This window comes from Rhinolophus hipposideros (genome assembly GCF_964194185.1).
Source record: "Rhinolophus hipposideros genome assembly, chromosome: 10".
NCBI classification, from domain to species: domain Eukaryota; kingdom Metazoa; phylum Chordata; class Mammalia; order Chiroptera; family Rhinolophidae; genus Rhinolophus; species Rhinolophus hipposideros.
In genome coordinates this window covers 2958643-2972792 of record NC_138056.1, presented here as the reverse complement: position 1 = coordinate 2972792, position 14150 = coordinate 2958643, and the positions used below count along the sequence as shown (strand labels likewise).

The 14150-nt window shown below is 49.9% G+C and overlaps 1 protein-coding gene across 7 annotated transcripts in view; it reads left to right on the top strand.

The window, feature by feature from the left end:
- The window catches only part of PPFIA1 (PTPRF interacting protein alpha 1), an 85155-nt gene that overhangs the window by 51016 nt on the left and 19989 nt on the right, over window positions 1-14150 (top strand). For 4 of the 7 annotated variants that reach the window (XM_081062080.1, XM_081062078.1, XM_081062079.1 and 1 more), the window contains 5 exons: window positions 2383-2606; window positions 4640-4871; window positions 9608-9759; window positions 11244-11416; window positions 11768-11861. In XM_081062080.1, coding sequence (XP_080918206.1) covers window positions 2383-2606; window positions 4640-4871; window positions 9608-9759; window positions 11244-11416; window positions 11768-11861 — 875 coding nt within the window. Of the gene's footprint in view, window positions 1-2382; window positions 2607-4639; window positions 4872-7041; window positions 7072-9607; window positions 9760-11243; window positions 11417-11767; window positions 11862-14150 lie in introns of all 7 variants that reach the window. The other 3 variants (XM_081062081.1, XM_081062076.1, XM_081062077.1) reach the window with 1 other exon arrangement.

Genomic DNA, 14150 nt, shown 5'->3' with positions numbered 1-14150 from the left:
GAGCCCCTGTATTCATTGAACAACTAGTTTGGGCCAGGCGTCATTAAACCCTCGGGTTACAGCAGTAAATAAAAAGCAGGCAGAATGTCTGTACCCCTGGTGCACACATTGCAGTGAGTAAAAAGTAAAATATGGTATGTGTATTAATTATCTATTGCTATGGCAACACATAACTCTCAAGCTTACTGGCTTAATGACGAACATGACTGCTTCACACTTGTGTGCGCGCAGGAGTCAGGAGCCTATCGGCAGGGTGATTCTGCCTCGGGGCCTCCTGGGCTGCAGCCCTCGGAAGGCGCAGCTGGCCTGAGGGTATGCGGCCAGCTCAGTCCCCGGGCAGTGGGCAGAGGGCTCCGTTCCTTCCATGTGAGTGTCTTAACACGGGGGCAGCTACCCTCAGAGCTCCTCTGAGAGAGCAAGGAGAGAGCCCCCAAGCCTGTGATGCCCCAGTCTTGGACACTGCACCCCTTCACATCCACGTGTGCTACCTCTTAGGGTGAATCATTAACTCGTGCCCCACCCACGGCGGGTGGGGAGGAATTAGCCTCCACTTCTCAAAGGGAGGAGTAGTGGAGAATTCATGGACATATTTTCAACCACCACAGTATGTCAGGTGGTCATAAGCAGGGAAAGGAAATCTGGGGTACCCTGCGTTGGAGCATGACGAGGGGAATAATAATTTTCAATAGGGTGACCAGTGAGGTATCACCAGGAGGTGACATGTGAGCAAACACCTGAAGGAGGGAAGAGAAGTAGCCGTTTGGAGATGCACGGTCATGTCAGCAGGTGGCTCCACTGGATGGAGTGTGAGAGACAAGTGAGGGCTGAGACTTCGGCGGGAGCAGCTGAAGGATGGGGTCTGCCTCCTGAGATGGGGAGCACTGCGGCAGGGGACACGGTGCTGGGCCGTGCTGGGTTCAGGTGGGCAGGCCTGTCAGATGGCCAAGGGCGCCTGGCAGGTAGACGCTGGATATTCCAGCTTGGAACGAAGACAGAAGTGTCAGCTAGAGAGAAAGACTTGAGGTCGTGAGCATACAGGTGGTACGTAAGGCAGGGGACAAGACAAGGTCACCAAGTGGGTGCCTGTTGATAGAGGTGATGATAGAGCCGTGGGGCCCTGCAGTTTTACAAGGGTGGAGATTGACAAGGGACAGCAGAGCCCGAGGAGTGAGGTCGGTGGGGACCCGGAGGGCGGGGCGTGGAGCCAAGTGAGCCGGTCAGTGGGCCAGACAAGGTGAAGGTCATGGACGGTGGTGCGCCCCGACTGGTTCTGCCGGAGGGACGACGGTGCAGAGCTGCTGGCAGCACGTTTGCCAGACTGGGCGGAAGGGATGTGGAAACAATAGAGGCAGCTCCTTGGAGAACTTGGACTCTAATGGGGAACAGAAATGCAGTGGTAGCTGGACGGAGACGTGGCGTAAACTTTTGTGGTTGCTCTTGTAGTGTTTTAAGGCGGGAGAAGGGAGGAAGCGTTCTTAGGTGATGGGAATGAACCAGTAGAAAGTGGATTATCCCAAGAGGGAGGAATGGTAGGCGATCCTGGAGTAAGCCGCAGGGGTGAGCCTTAGGTGGGGCTGGCAGGGGACATAGGTGCTCAGGCGTCTAGAAGGGCTCCTCCCTGGCTGCTCTGATGGTGCCTCAGTGAGCTGGGAGGCAGGACTCTCGCTGGGGTGGGGGTGGGGCGTGAAATGAGCACACAGGAGGGACCCCCAACTTCCAACATGTACACAATTACAAATGGTGTGCTTCCCGCGTTCCCAGAAGGCGCTGGTTCAGCGTCGAGGCACCTTTCTCCATGAGCAGCACTCCTCAGAAAACGTGGTTACTCCCTGGCACTGAGGGGGACCCATCAGAAGGGCCTGCCCTCCCGCCTTTGGCTCTGCTGCCCCTTCTTGCTTCCGTGTGTGCTTGTTGGCATCAGCTGTAGAAATGGCAGCTTGGGCCGACCAGTAACTCGGGTTGTATGTTGCTTAGAGCACCAGGAAGTGTTGTGGCCCCTCAGGTGAGCCCAGCTGCTCTGAACTGAGGGAGGAATTCTTTCTCTCCCCATCAGCATGGCTGGTTGTGGTGTGACTGTAGGTCCTTAATTTTCCGTTTGCGTCTCTGACTCCGCCGTGTCCCCATCGTGCGTGACGTCATAGAAATGCCTCCATCACATTGAGACGTGGCTGTCACGGGGCCATCTGACAGATGTGTCTCCTTCCACTTCTTAAATGCTTCTCGCTTAATAGATGCCAGCAGCTTACACGCATGCTCCCTTTTTCCAAATTCTTTGGGCTTCCACTTAACATTTCTGTAAGCTTCCGATAGGTTTCTTTTACGTCGCTGTCACGAGGGCTGTTCTTTTCCGGCTCTGCTGATACGCAGTTTTCTCGTTTATAGGTACAGACTCTTAACGAGCAGGATTGGGAACGGGCCCAGCAGGCCAGTGTCCTGGCAAACGTGGCACAAGCATTTGAGAGTGACGTCGACGTGTCTGATGGCGAGGATGACAGGGACACTCTCTTCAGCTCAGCTGCTCTGTTGTCCCCCAGTGGGCAGGCCGATGCCCAGACGCTGGCCATCATGCTTCAGGAGCAGCTGGATGCCATCAACAAAGAGATCAGGTACGCGTGATGATACACGCATCGGGGGCGGGGGTGTCGCTGGGGAACTGAACGCCACTCAGACATCTGCAACACGTATGACGAATGTCTCCTAAATGTTCTACAATAGTAACTTACTTTAAGAATTTGAAGCTCTGCAGTTGCCCTTGGTTATAATATTGGGTCAGCCAGGGCATTCTCGCCATAACTGGTCTCGGCACGTCGGTGGAAGGTACTGCGAAAGGGTGACAGATGTTCCGTCCCCTCCCCGGAGAGCAGAAGACACAGCTGGAGAGCTCTGCTGGCAGCCCAGCTGTGCCCACCTACTCCGCTGCCTGGAGCAGACGGGGCTTCCAGCAGCAAAGTGGCTGGGCTGCAGAGAGCTGAGACTGCATTGGGGTGCACCTCCCTAATCTCGGGTGCAGAGGGGAGGTGTGCGTGGGCTGGTACCCTGACAGGCAGGGAGAGATCCACCAGCATCCCCCCTCCCCTGGCCATGCGCTTGGGAGTAAGAAGCCCAGAATTCCAGTCACTTAGTAGGCGAGGTGTCAGCTCAGCCCTTGGGCAAGCAAGGGTGAGTGTCAGTGGGAAGTTGAGGGAGGGCCTCTTGTCAACCCCCTGCCAGCCTGAGTGTCCCTCACCCCTGAAGAGAACCAATGAGTGGCCTTGGGAGCCTCACGTTTTCAAGTGTGTCACACGGCTGCCTGGACGGAAAAGCTGAGGTTTTATGGCTGGACAACAACTGGTCACACTTGTATTTTGCTGAATTAAATTATCCCACAGGTGGAAGTTGGTTCATTGTAGGACCGTGAGTGGGTAAAGGATGTGTGTTTGAATCTTTTTTGCCTCACCAGCATTTTCAAGGTGTTTTCTTTAGAAACCTTAGCAACTATGGTAGTAAATTTACAAAACGATGGGCCAGCTGTAGGATGGAATCCAAAGAATTGCCCAGATGGTGATTAGCGGGGTGCCCGAGGCCCTCTCTGTGCCACCCCTAGCCAGAGGCCACTGAAGGCCACCCACGTGCTAGTGACCCCCATGGGTCCCCGGTGGGTCTGGGTAGAACTGCTGCCCAAATCTTATGCTTGCAAAGTTAACACAGGCAGGAGGGAAAGAAAGGTTAGAATCTACATCGAAAAGAGCTTAGGCTTTGAAGTAAAGAGGAAGTTGTGCTGCCTACCTTTTGACTTTATAAACTGACTTTTCACGAGCCGTGTTGAATCACGGAAGAGCTCCGAAACACTGTCTTTCCCCCTCATCGTGGGAAATGAGGAAGGATTCCATCCATTAGCTTTTCTCCTTCGCAGTGTATTGTTAGGTACAAATGGTTTTTCTTCATGTGACAAGTCTACCTGACACAAATGGTACATTCTGTCCACTGAATCAATGACAAAGAAATAACTTTCAGGATATGTAAGTGGAACTTTAATTAGAAAGGTTACTGCAAGGAACCTGTATTGAACATTAGAATAATTATTTGCATAGTTACATACTAAAACTGCTCCTTAAGGGAGAAGGGCATTAATCTTGCATTCCAGTTGGCACGAAGCCAGGACTTCAGATGAGGCTGGTAGAGGATTCCCTCAACTGATAACTTTCGTTCGAATTCATCCTTAAAAAAAATCAGCTCAACATTCTCATCTAGCCTAGAGACCTAAATGTTCAGGGGCTCCTAATTGCTTTGTGGATTGCTTCCTTGTGTCCAAGTTCCTGGTTTCCAGTTGAAAAGAGTGACAGAGAAATGTGCAGCTTTGCTGTAAGAATGGGGGGCATAAGGCCTGAAAAAGCCCATCGGAATTACAGTGCCAATAAGGAAAATCGAACACGAGTTATCAGAAGCAACTCTGTAAGACTCAGTGGAAGATTTCCTTCATGTTGTTCTAAAATTGAGCAGACTGAAAAGCTAAAAAAACAGAACATTTTTGCTAAAGTGTTCATTGTTGGAGCAACCGTTGCTGGAGTTTACTTATTGTAATACAGAATGCTGCACAGACTTTCTATGCAAAAACGGTAACGTGTCTGCTGGTAAAGGCAGGGGGCCTTATTTGTTTCAGGTTGATACAAGAAGAAAAGGAGAGCACCGAGCAGCGGGCCGAGGAGATTGAGAGTCGTGTCGGCAGCGGAAGCTTAGACAATCTTGGTCGTTTTAGATCAATGAGCTCCATTCCCCCGTACCCTGCTTCCTCGCTCGCTGGCTCCTCCCCTCCTAACAGCGGGCGGTCCACCCCACGAAGGATCCCACACAGTCCAGCCCGGGAAGTGGACAGACTAGGTATCATGACTCTAGTAAGTACTGGCCTTTGCTCCCTGCCATCCACCTCCCCCTTCACACCCGAGTTAAGTCCCGAACTGGACGAATGTGCTCTTTGTTCTTTTACCCCAAAGAAATCAGAGACTTTGCTTTGCATTTGTTCAGCTTAGAGGTTCAAGATTTTGAAAACCAGCGAGTATTTAATCATTCAACAATAGCCCAGGGCAAATTAATTTTAATATTTGGAGGACCGGTTTAGCATGTCATCATGAATTCATCAGAAGCTTTTGCTTGTGTAACTTTGGGCACGGGCAGCTAGAAGGGGACATATTTTCGTTTCCTAGGAATACAGTTTAACAAAAGGAACTGTAGGTAGCCTTCCTAGCACATTGAAAAATGTGCAGTCGATGCCGTTGTCCTTTACACTGTGGGTGCCTAACTGGAGTGTTTAGGGCCTGCATCAAAAAGCCAAACAGCGAAAGCTAGAGCGGGCCACCTCGTCTCTCACTCCGGGGCCTGCTCAGCACAGCTCTGCGTGTGAAACCAGGATCACGTCGCTGAAAAGCCAAGTTCTTTGTGGCTTCCTAGGGAAGCATCTGGAAATGCAGTGACACAGTGTGCAGCTCTGAAGAATGTTTTATAACTTGCTCATGGATTTAGTTTAAGTTTTAGGAGAGCATTGCTTCGCACACACTGAAAACATTCTGCTTTTTAACTGTACTTGTGTTATAATTTTTCCTGTTACCACCCATTTTCATTTTCACTTGCATCGCTAGCCAGCATATAATTAAATCAACTGTGAATCATCTTGGTGGCATATGGTCCATTTGTAAGTGGTAACTGGTCCATTGTGAAGTATTTGATGTACTCTTTTTATAATGCACATCATTAGCTAATACCTAGTATTTTGAACTATTTCATTTGTGGTGTCATGCTTATTTCCTTGCAGAGGATTAGTGAAAAACAGTTCTGTATATTTTTCCCTTGTTTTTGTAATTCTGCGTGCTGGCTGCATGCTGCTTCCTCATTTGGTTTTGATTTCCTGTGTCATCCTTTTGTGTGTTTAGTTACTGTTACTCCAGACCTCAACTCCCCCAGTCTGTAGTTTATCCGCCCAGCTCCCCTCCCCTCCCCAGCCACATTTCACACCCCTCCACAGCATGCTCAGGTAACAGCGTCGGTGCTGTCTGCAGTGTGTGTGTGTGTGTGTGTGTGTGTGTGCGCGCGCGCGCGCGCGTGCCATCACCGCTCAGTCAGGTTTCTGCTTTAGCCTCATTTCTCATCGAAGAGCGATACATTTTAGCTATCAAGCGCATGCTGTAGATGGATCAGAGTGGTTTTACTCAAAACGGTGTAGGATGTGTGTAATTCCTAATGAAGTGCTTCTTGCATAAAGAAGTAATCTGCTCAGTGTAGAATTAATGGCGTCTTGACACACAGTATACCTTCTAGTTTTGATGTTTATATTCCAAACCAGAAATCTCATCAACTTACTGAGCATGCGTAATTAATGCCTTTAATAGACTATTTTAATTAAAATATAATGTGAGTTATAGAATGTAAAGATTCCACCTGCTAGCGTGCGAGCTTTTATTTATTTATTTAAAACAATTTTCAATTACGGTTGGCATCCAGCATTATTTTATATTAGTTTCAGGTGTACTGCTAGCTTTAATTCTTACATATTTTCACAGGGTATCTTACTTTAATCAATAAATTTATTTTTGAGATTTAAATCAAATTCTAAGTAAGGATTTTACGTTAATGTGCAGTAGGTGAGTAACCAAAAGTAGGTTTGTTCCCGTTTTATAATAGGTATTGCAGTAATGTCCTCATCAATTAGATTGATATTTTAAAGTATAATGTTTTCCACTAAGGAAAACTACGTGATAGAGAGGTTTGGCTTAGAATAGACAACTATTAGGGCCCTTTGTTATGTACAATGCCTACAACATAAATTGCATGTGTTGTAATAGAATTTTATCTCCCTGAGTAATAATTTGTAGTGTTTCTCTAGTAAATCTATGTTTAAATTTTGTGGTGAAAAAGTTTTATTTCCGGTGACATTTTCTCTAAATCTTGCCGCACTTCTATGTGTCCTGTCGTTCTCTGTTTAACATATTTGCCTGTACGGATTGTTGAATTTTTACCTTCCAAGTGTGCAGTAAATCTGGTTTCTTTCATTTCTTTGCATGCATCTATCAGCCTAGTGATTTAAGGAAACATCGCAGAAAGGTAAACCATTTAGCAATTTAATGTTCCTCTGTTTCTCTGTGAAGCAGTGAAGAGTACTTATCGTTTTGTATAAACGGATACTATGCAGCTGTGTGATAACGAGTGACTGAAGTTTTGGATGACAGTGTTGGAACACACGCGGCGTGTCAGAATACCGATTGTTCTGCCGGAAATAGGCCATTGGTGCTTTGCACAGAGCATTGGGACAAGCAGAAGAATTTGCCTTTCTCCTACCTGTTTGCCTTCTAGTTGTTGCACTCTTATTACAATAGACCTAGCAACTTTAAAAATGTGGAATTATTGAAGCAGAGCCATAGTTTGTAACTTTGGAAAACACCAATTTTAAGAATCAAAGCTGGCAGCCTTTAGTAAGCTCTGGCCATATGCCAGGCACCGTGCCGAGTGCTTTATGAATCTGTTTTTTGACCCTCAACACCCTCACAGTGTACTGTTACCGCATTTTACAGATGTGGAAACTGAGGCTTAGAGAGCCACACTCTGCGCAAGGTCGCAGCCAGTAAACAGTGCAGTACGGATCTGTCTGGTTTCCAAGCCCGGACACATGGCCACTTCCCCACCCCGCCTGCCTTTTCTTCAGATGCTCTTAGCGCCTTTCCAGCTTCCCCGACCGAAGGAGGCGATCAGGGCCTCTTCTCCTTAGAGATGACCAGGAACCGGGCCCGCGTGTCTCAGAGGAAGTACAGTGCGTTAGGGAACAGAGCTGTTGACCCAGATGCCTTCCTCAGAACTTTCACGGCCCGGTCCAGGCTGTACCCCCACCCCACACCTGCCTGGTGTGCACTGGTCAGGGGGCATGTGAGCTGGGCCACAGCCGTGTGGGTCTCTCCACGGCCCAGAGCAGTATGGCCAGCTAGCCAAACTCGGGCTGGGGTCCCAGCGCTGTCAGATTGTGACCTGCGTGTGCTACTCACCCTCTTTGAGCCCTGGCTTGCCCTCCGGGGAGGTGAAAACACCAATAGAATCCCATTCCTCAGGGGACCCTGGGTGGTGCCTGTCTGCACGGTCCTCAAGGGGCTGAGGGGCCTGCATGGCCGTGGCACAGCGCCCCACCCCCACCCCCGTCTGTCCTGCGGGCTTGTGTTTGCATTTTCCTGTTGCAAGACTTCCTCAGTGAAGGAAGTAGTGTGTTGCTTTATACCCACAGGATAGCCTGGTTCTGTTGTTGGTGGGAACCCGAGCTCGCTGACTGGCCTTGCTCAGGGTGGCTTGAGGATGGAAGCAGGTGTTCGTGCAGACACGGCCAGAGTGTGCGTGCACGGTCACCCTCTTCCCCTCAGTGTCATGGCCGTGCGCCCAGACGACTTTCAGCTTCATGCAGCTCCCCGTCTAGTTGAGTCTGGAATGGCATATAGGCACACGTCTGGGTGGGGTGCGCCTTCCTGGAGGAGAGCGGAGGGGGCGGGTGGGCAGCTGGGGGGCTTTGAAGGGGGGCGGGTCTTGGCTCAGGGAGCTGCTTATCTCCACTGTTTATTAGTCACTTCAGGCACGGCTGTCACTCCCCATGCTGTCCTTTTTGATTTGGTTTGGGGTTTTTTTTTTTATAAGTCATTGTTTCAACCTGAATTTGAAATCTGTCCCTAAGTTTCACATTGATAATTTCTGGCTATGACAGCCTTTAGTTACTAGACGATTGTAAGTAGAAATCAGGAGACGATGCGGGTATCCAGCTGTTGCTGAGGTTGTGTCTTGAATGAGTTCAGCTCCATTTTTGCACGAATCACTGTGGCCCCACAGTGGCTCGGTCCTCCTATGCCATCCCGCTAAAAAAAACACAAGTTAGCTGCTAAATCTCATGATTTCCACACACGCTGGCCATGCATGTTTCATGAAATCCAGCCCTACCCTAACGGCACAACCCCAGTTTGTAAATAAGTGCTGAAGGGGTTCATCTGTTCCCCATCCTCTCATCCTTGCAGACAAGCTGGGGACCTGAAGAGATCTTGTTTCATGAAAGCCTGGGATTACTTTATCTAAGCGTAGTGAGCATGATGTTTTTAAACCGCAACTGAGACTTCAGTTTCAAACACCCCATCTAACTAACCGTGATCGAGAGACACAAGCCAGACATGCGGGTTTAGGGTGGCGGGTCAGCCGCCTTTCCCCCTTGTCACTGTTGTTACAGATCCCAGTAACTTGCATTGTTGTTAAAGACGACCTGGGTCGAGGTACAAGCTGTTTCTCCCCTCCCCCACACCAAAAGGCCTGGACATGGGTGCCAGGAGGGGTCTGTTCTCACTGCTGTTGGTTTTGAACAGCAGCAGGACATCCATACCGTCCTCCCCTGCCCAGGTGGCCTAGGAGCTCGGCTCTGCGCTGTCCCTGCCCTGCCCCGTGGTCCTGTTGTCCTAAACAAGCCATCCTGGGAAAGCGTACGGGACGAAACACATGGTGTACTCGGCAAAGCATAACTGATAGATTTCACACAAGTTTGTGGTTGTAGTTGAACGCCTGTGTGATTTTTGTTGTTTTTATCACGTTTATTGTTAACTAATTTTGCCCGATCTCGACCACTCAGTTGCCCGCTTCCCGAGAAGAGGTACGAGATGACAAGACAACAATCAAATGTGAAACCTCTCCCCCGCCCTCCCCGAGGTCCCTTCGATTGGACAGGCTGCACAAAGGGGCTCTGCACACGGTCAGCCACGAGGACGTCAGGGACGTCAGAAAGTAAGGACGCGTCTGGGCGGCCTGTCACCCCACTTAGAAACATGCTTGTCTTTTCATTTTCAGCCTTAAGAAACCCAATAGGGCCGGCCCCGTGGCTCAGGCGGTTAGAGCTCCATGCTCCTAACGCTGAAGGCTGCCGGTTCGATTCCCACATGGGCCAGTGGGCTCTCAACCACAAGGTTGCCAGTTCAATTCCTCGAGTCCCGCAAGGGATGGTGGGCAGCTCCCCCGCAACTAAGATTGAACACGGCACCTTGAGCTGAGCTGCCGCTGAGCTCCCGGATGGCTCAGTTGGTTGGAGCGCGTCCTCTCAACCACAAGGTTGCCGGTTTGACTCCTGCAAGGGATGGTGGGCTGCGCCCCCTGCAACTAGCAACGGCAACTGGACCTGGAGCTGAGCTGCGCCCTCCACAACTAAGACTGAAAGGACAACAACTTGACTTGGAAGAAAGGCCTGGAAGTACACACTGTTCCCCAATAAAGTCCTGTTCCCCTTCCCCAGTAAAATCTTTAAAAAAAAAAAATAGAAGAAACCCAATAATCTTTTCTTGAAAAAGAAAGTCAAAACAATGATTTTCAAGAAATACAGTTCATTCATTTGCATGTATTTACGTGACATTCTCTGGATGCCTGCCACTGACCTCGAGCTGCGGCAAAAGCCAGCAAAAGATGCACGTCTAAGGAAAGTTAGTTTGGAAAGAAAGGAGTGAAATGGTGTCAGCACTTTTAGAATAACCGTCGTTTCTTCGGCATTTCTTGAGATTCCATAGATTGACTATTTGAGAACTTGGTTTCTGTTCTTGATGGAGCATTTGCTGAACATCAGGCATGTTTCCGATGGTTGCGTCCCAGTGGGCCAGTCGGTGCCGCGCGGTTGCCCTTGTGCCTTTCCGCTGCTGAGCTCTCCACGTCCTTGGCTCTCAGAGTGCCTCCTCCAGGAAGCCCACCAGCTCTGCTGTGCCTAATGCCATCCTTTCCAGGCCTGCCGCCTGTCGCATTTGTCTTTACCAGGCAGTGGTCTGAAGGGCATTGTGTTCGCCTTGACAGCCCCCTGCAGGGAGCTACCCGTGCTCTAATTGGCAGGCCGACAACAGTCAGCCTTGTGGCGGGGGGTTGTCGGAGCTGCTGAGAGTAGGGGAGCTCCGTTTTGTGGGTGGGTGCGTCTTCACTAGCTGAGAGGGAACCCTGAGGCGCGGTCAGTAGTGCCTTCTGCAGCAGGATTTGGAGTCAGGGCCTTCCTTAGAGGGAGACTCCAGATCAGACAGAACCCCAGCCTCCCACGAGCACTGCTCCAGTGGTGTCACTGGGAGCCCACGTTGCTCACGCAGAGCACGTTTGGGGACGAAGGTGCCATACAGGAGACTTGCAACGTTCGTTGTAAAGTTTGAAGAGTGAGTGTTAAAATGTGCGGATTTCTAGTTCATTGGAACGGAATGTTTTGTTGTGATGCAGGCACGTGATAAAGGTCCTTTTTTGTCCCAAAGTTCGACAGGCTCCCAGGATGGCCCGGTGAGCAACCCCAGCAGCAGTAACAGCAGCCAGGACTCGCTGCACAAAGCCCCCAAGAAGAAGGGCATCAAGTCCTCCATCGGCCGCTTGTTTGGCAAGAAAGAAAAGGGCCGCCCTGGGCTCGGCGGCAAGGAGGCGCTGGGACAAGGTTGGTGGGGGCGGTCGGGAGGGGGGGAATGGCCGTGTGTGTGCCTGCTGTGTGCCTCCAGTTCTTCCTGCTGGGGCCTGTCGTACCCCTGGGTGTTGTTGGGCAGAAGCCACGTTTCTCAGTGGGCGCACATATGAACCCAAGAGCCATGGTTAGCAGTCGTCTGCCCTTAGTAACAGCCTGGTGCATACGGGCTGGCCACCTCGAGCGTCCTCACCTGGTGCTGGTCCGGTCAGCAGCTCAGCCTGTAGGGTTTTTCACTCTCCCTGCAAACGCTCTGCCACCTCTTTATGGAAACACTAACCTGGCTGTGGTGAACTTGCTCAGTGTTTTCATTCTGCTTCCTCCTAGCTGGTGTGTCAGAGACAGAAAACTCATCTCAAGATGCCTTGGGACTCAGCAAATTGGGAGGACAGGCTGAAAAAAATCGTAAACTTCAAAAAAAGTAAGCTTTCTATTTGTCCAGCTCACTGAATCGTTTTCAGTTGTGCCTGGTTTTTACCTAACGTTTATTTATTAAATGTGCTATGTAGCTGTGTGTGTGTGTGAGATTAACCTGGAGCCTTTATTAAACTCTGTTTCCTGGAGGACTGATGGCATTTATGAAATTTTGAAAGGGCTCCCGGCCCACCTTGGAAAGTTGCCTCATGAGAACGTGAGGACGGAAGGTGGTCGAGAGGCCTCCGAGCACTTGAATGTGAATCCTGTCCCCGCACACAGAGCTCTGAGGCATTAGGAAAGTTCCTTGGCATTCCAGTGCTTCCGTGTTGTCCCCTGTGAAACGGGAGTAGTCGCAGTCCGTCCCTCGTGGCTCTTGAGTCTTAGCAGGGGGTGCATTTCTGCAGAAGTACACAGGAAGGAAGCCCTTCAGACGAGGCCGACACGGCGGGAGGTGTGTGTAACTGCATGCGCCACTGCAGCCACTTCGGACACTTGCTCACCAGCATTCAGAATGGGCTGTTCATACAGTGACCTGTCAGGAAGTAGCCATGGCTTTGCCCTTCTTCCCTCCTCCACTAGATGTTGGTTTTTACCTCAAATAGACTCTTTTGTAATCTGTTTATTACTAAATTTTCATTCTGAATTGCCTTGCTTCTGAAAATAAGTAATAACAGTGGGACTAGTTTTCTTTTTATTTAAACATTTTCCATTTTATTTTATTTTATCTTTGTTTTATTTTAGTTTTTTAAGGAGGGTGCAGCTCACAGTGGCCCATACAGGGATTGAACTGGCAATCTCGATGTTATCAGCACCACGCTCTAACCACCTGAGCCAACCGGCCGCCCCACAGGGGGACTAGTTTTCTACAGAGAGCCCAGGCCTTGTGTCGCCCCAGGAGGGAGCACGAGGGAGTTGTAGGAGCACAGGCCTCTGGGTCTTTTCCGACCCGGGACAGGTCACGTGTTGTTGGGTGGACCATATCCAGAACCAAAGGTTAGCAGATGAGCTAGAGGGGTTGAAACAATAGCCCAGTGGACTGACAACTGAAAAATAAGACCAAGCCCTCATTTACAATAAGAGGCGGTTTGTAGCCCGAGAGGTCAGCCCTGGCCTTGGGAACCGGCAGACTGTGAGGACTGGTGGTGAGTCAGTGCCAGAGATGGGCTGAAACCTGGTGGGTTCTGTGAGGAACCTGATGGTGGCAAGGTCCCGGTCCACCCTCGAGGACCCTGGGAAACCCACGCTGGTCAGGAACCCAGGCCTCAAGGCATGGCCCCCGTCGCACTTGAGCCCATGGGGACCCTCTCCACTTGAGGCCCCTCTGCCGTCAGCCGCTAGAGTTGCCGGTTGATTTTTCTTTTGTGAAATACGCCCCCTTGTCGCTCTTCTCAGCAATCGTTATAATTGTCTTGACTGGCCCTCTATTGATACACTTCGGGAGAAGTGCTGTTGTCTCTATCCTTGCTCACAGTACCGCAGGAAGCGTAAGTGGAAATGTGTGGAAACCACGTAATGGCAATGCTGATTTGCAGTTGCTGTCTGGGGACTGGATAAAAACGTGGTAGAACTTGGGTGACTGCCGTTGGCTCTGTGAAGCTTAGTGGCACAGCCAGCCTTTGCCTTCTGGAACCGTGCTAGGAAATCTTTGTCGCTCAGATGTTGCTGCTTTGTTTCATGTGACATCCTCATTCTTACTGTAATAAAAACAGTAAGATTCGTGGCGGCACCGTGGTCCTCCCACGCCCTGCTCCCGGAAGTTTGTTTCACGGGGGATCACAAACTATGGCAAGTGGCAAAAATGTCTCTTTTTAAAACTTATTTTGTATTCTCGGGACATATGCATGCTTGATTACTTACTTGGCTGTGTGCGAACACCCTTCATTGAGTCAGTTGCCCCCACGTGTGATTACATTTCACACTGGGGTGTGTGCATGTGCATGGGCGTTCGTGTGAGTGTTGGTGGTAGGTAGGTTTCTGCGTGGCTCTGATGCTCAAATTGGTGGCATTGGCTCTGAACTTGTGGCTCTGTGTTGCCACACCTGTGAGTGTCTTAAGAGTGGATTGTTGGCTGAACTCTGCTCATGCACAGCAAGTTCTAGAATGTGCTAGTAAGTTAATAGTGGAAAATTTTAAGTACAAAGGTTATTTGTCTGACTACAGTGGATAATTTTAGTTCCGTCAGTTAACCAGAGATAAAATTGACTTCAGGAAAATGTTTTATTTATAAATGTGAAAAATGTTTGAGTTATCCAAAACAAGCTTTATTTGAATACAGTTTAACCTTTATGGTGTG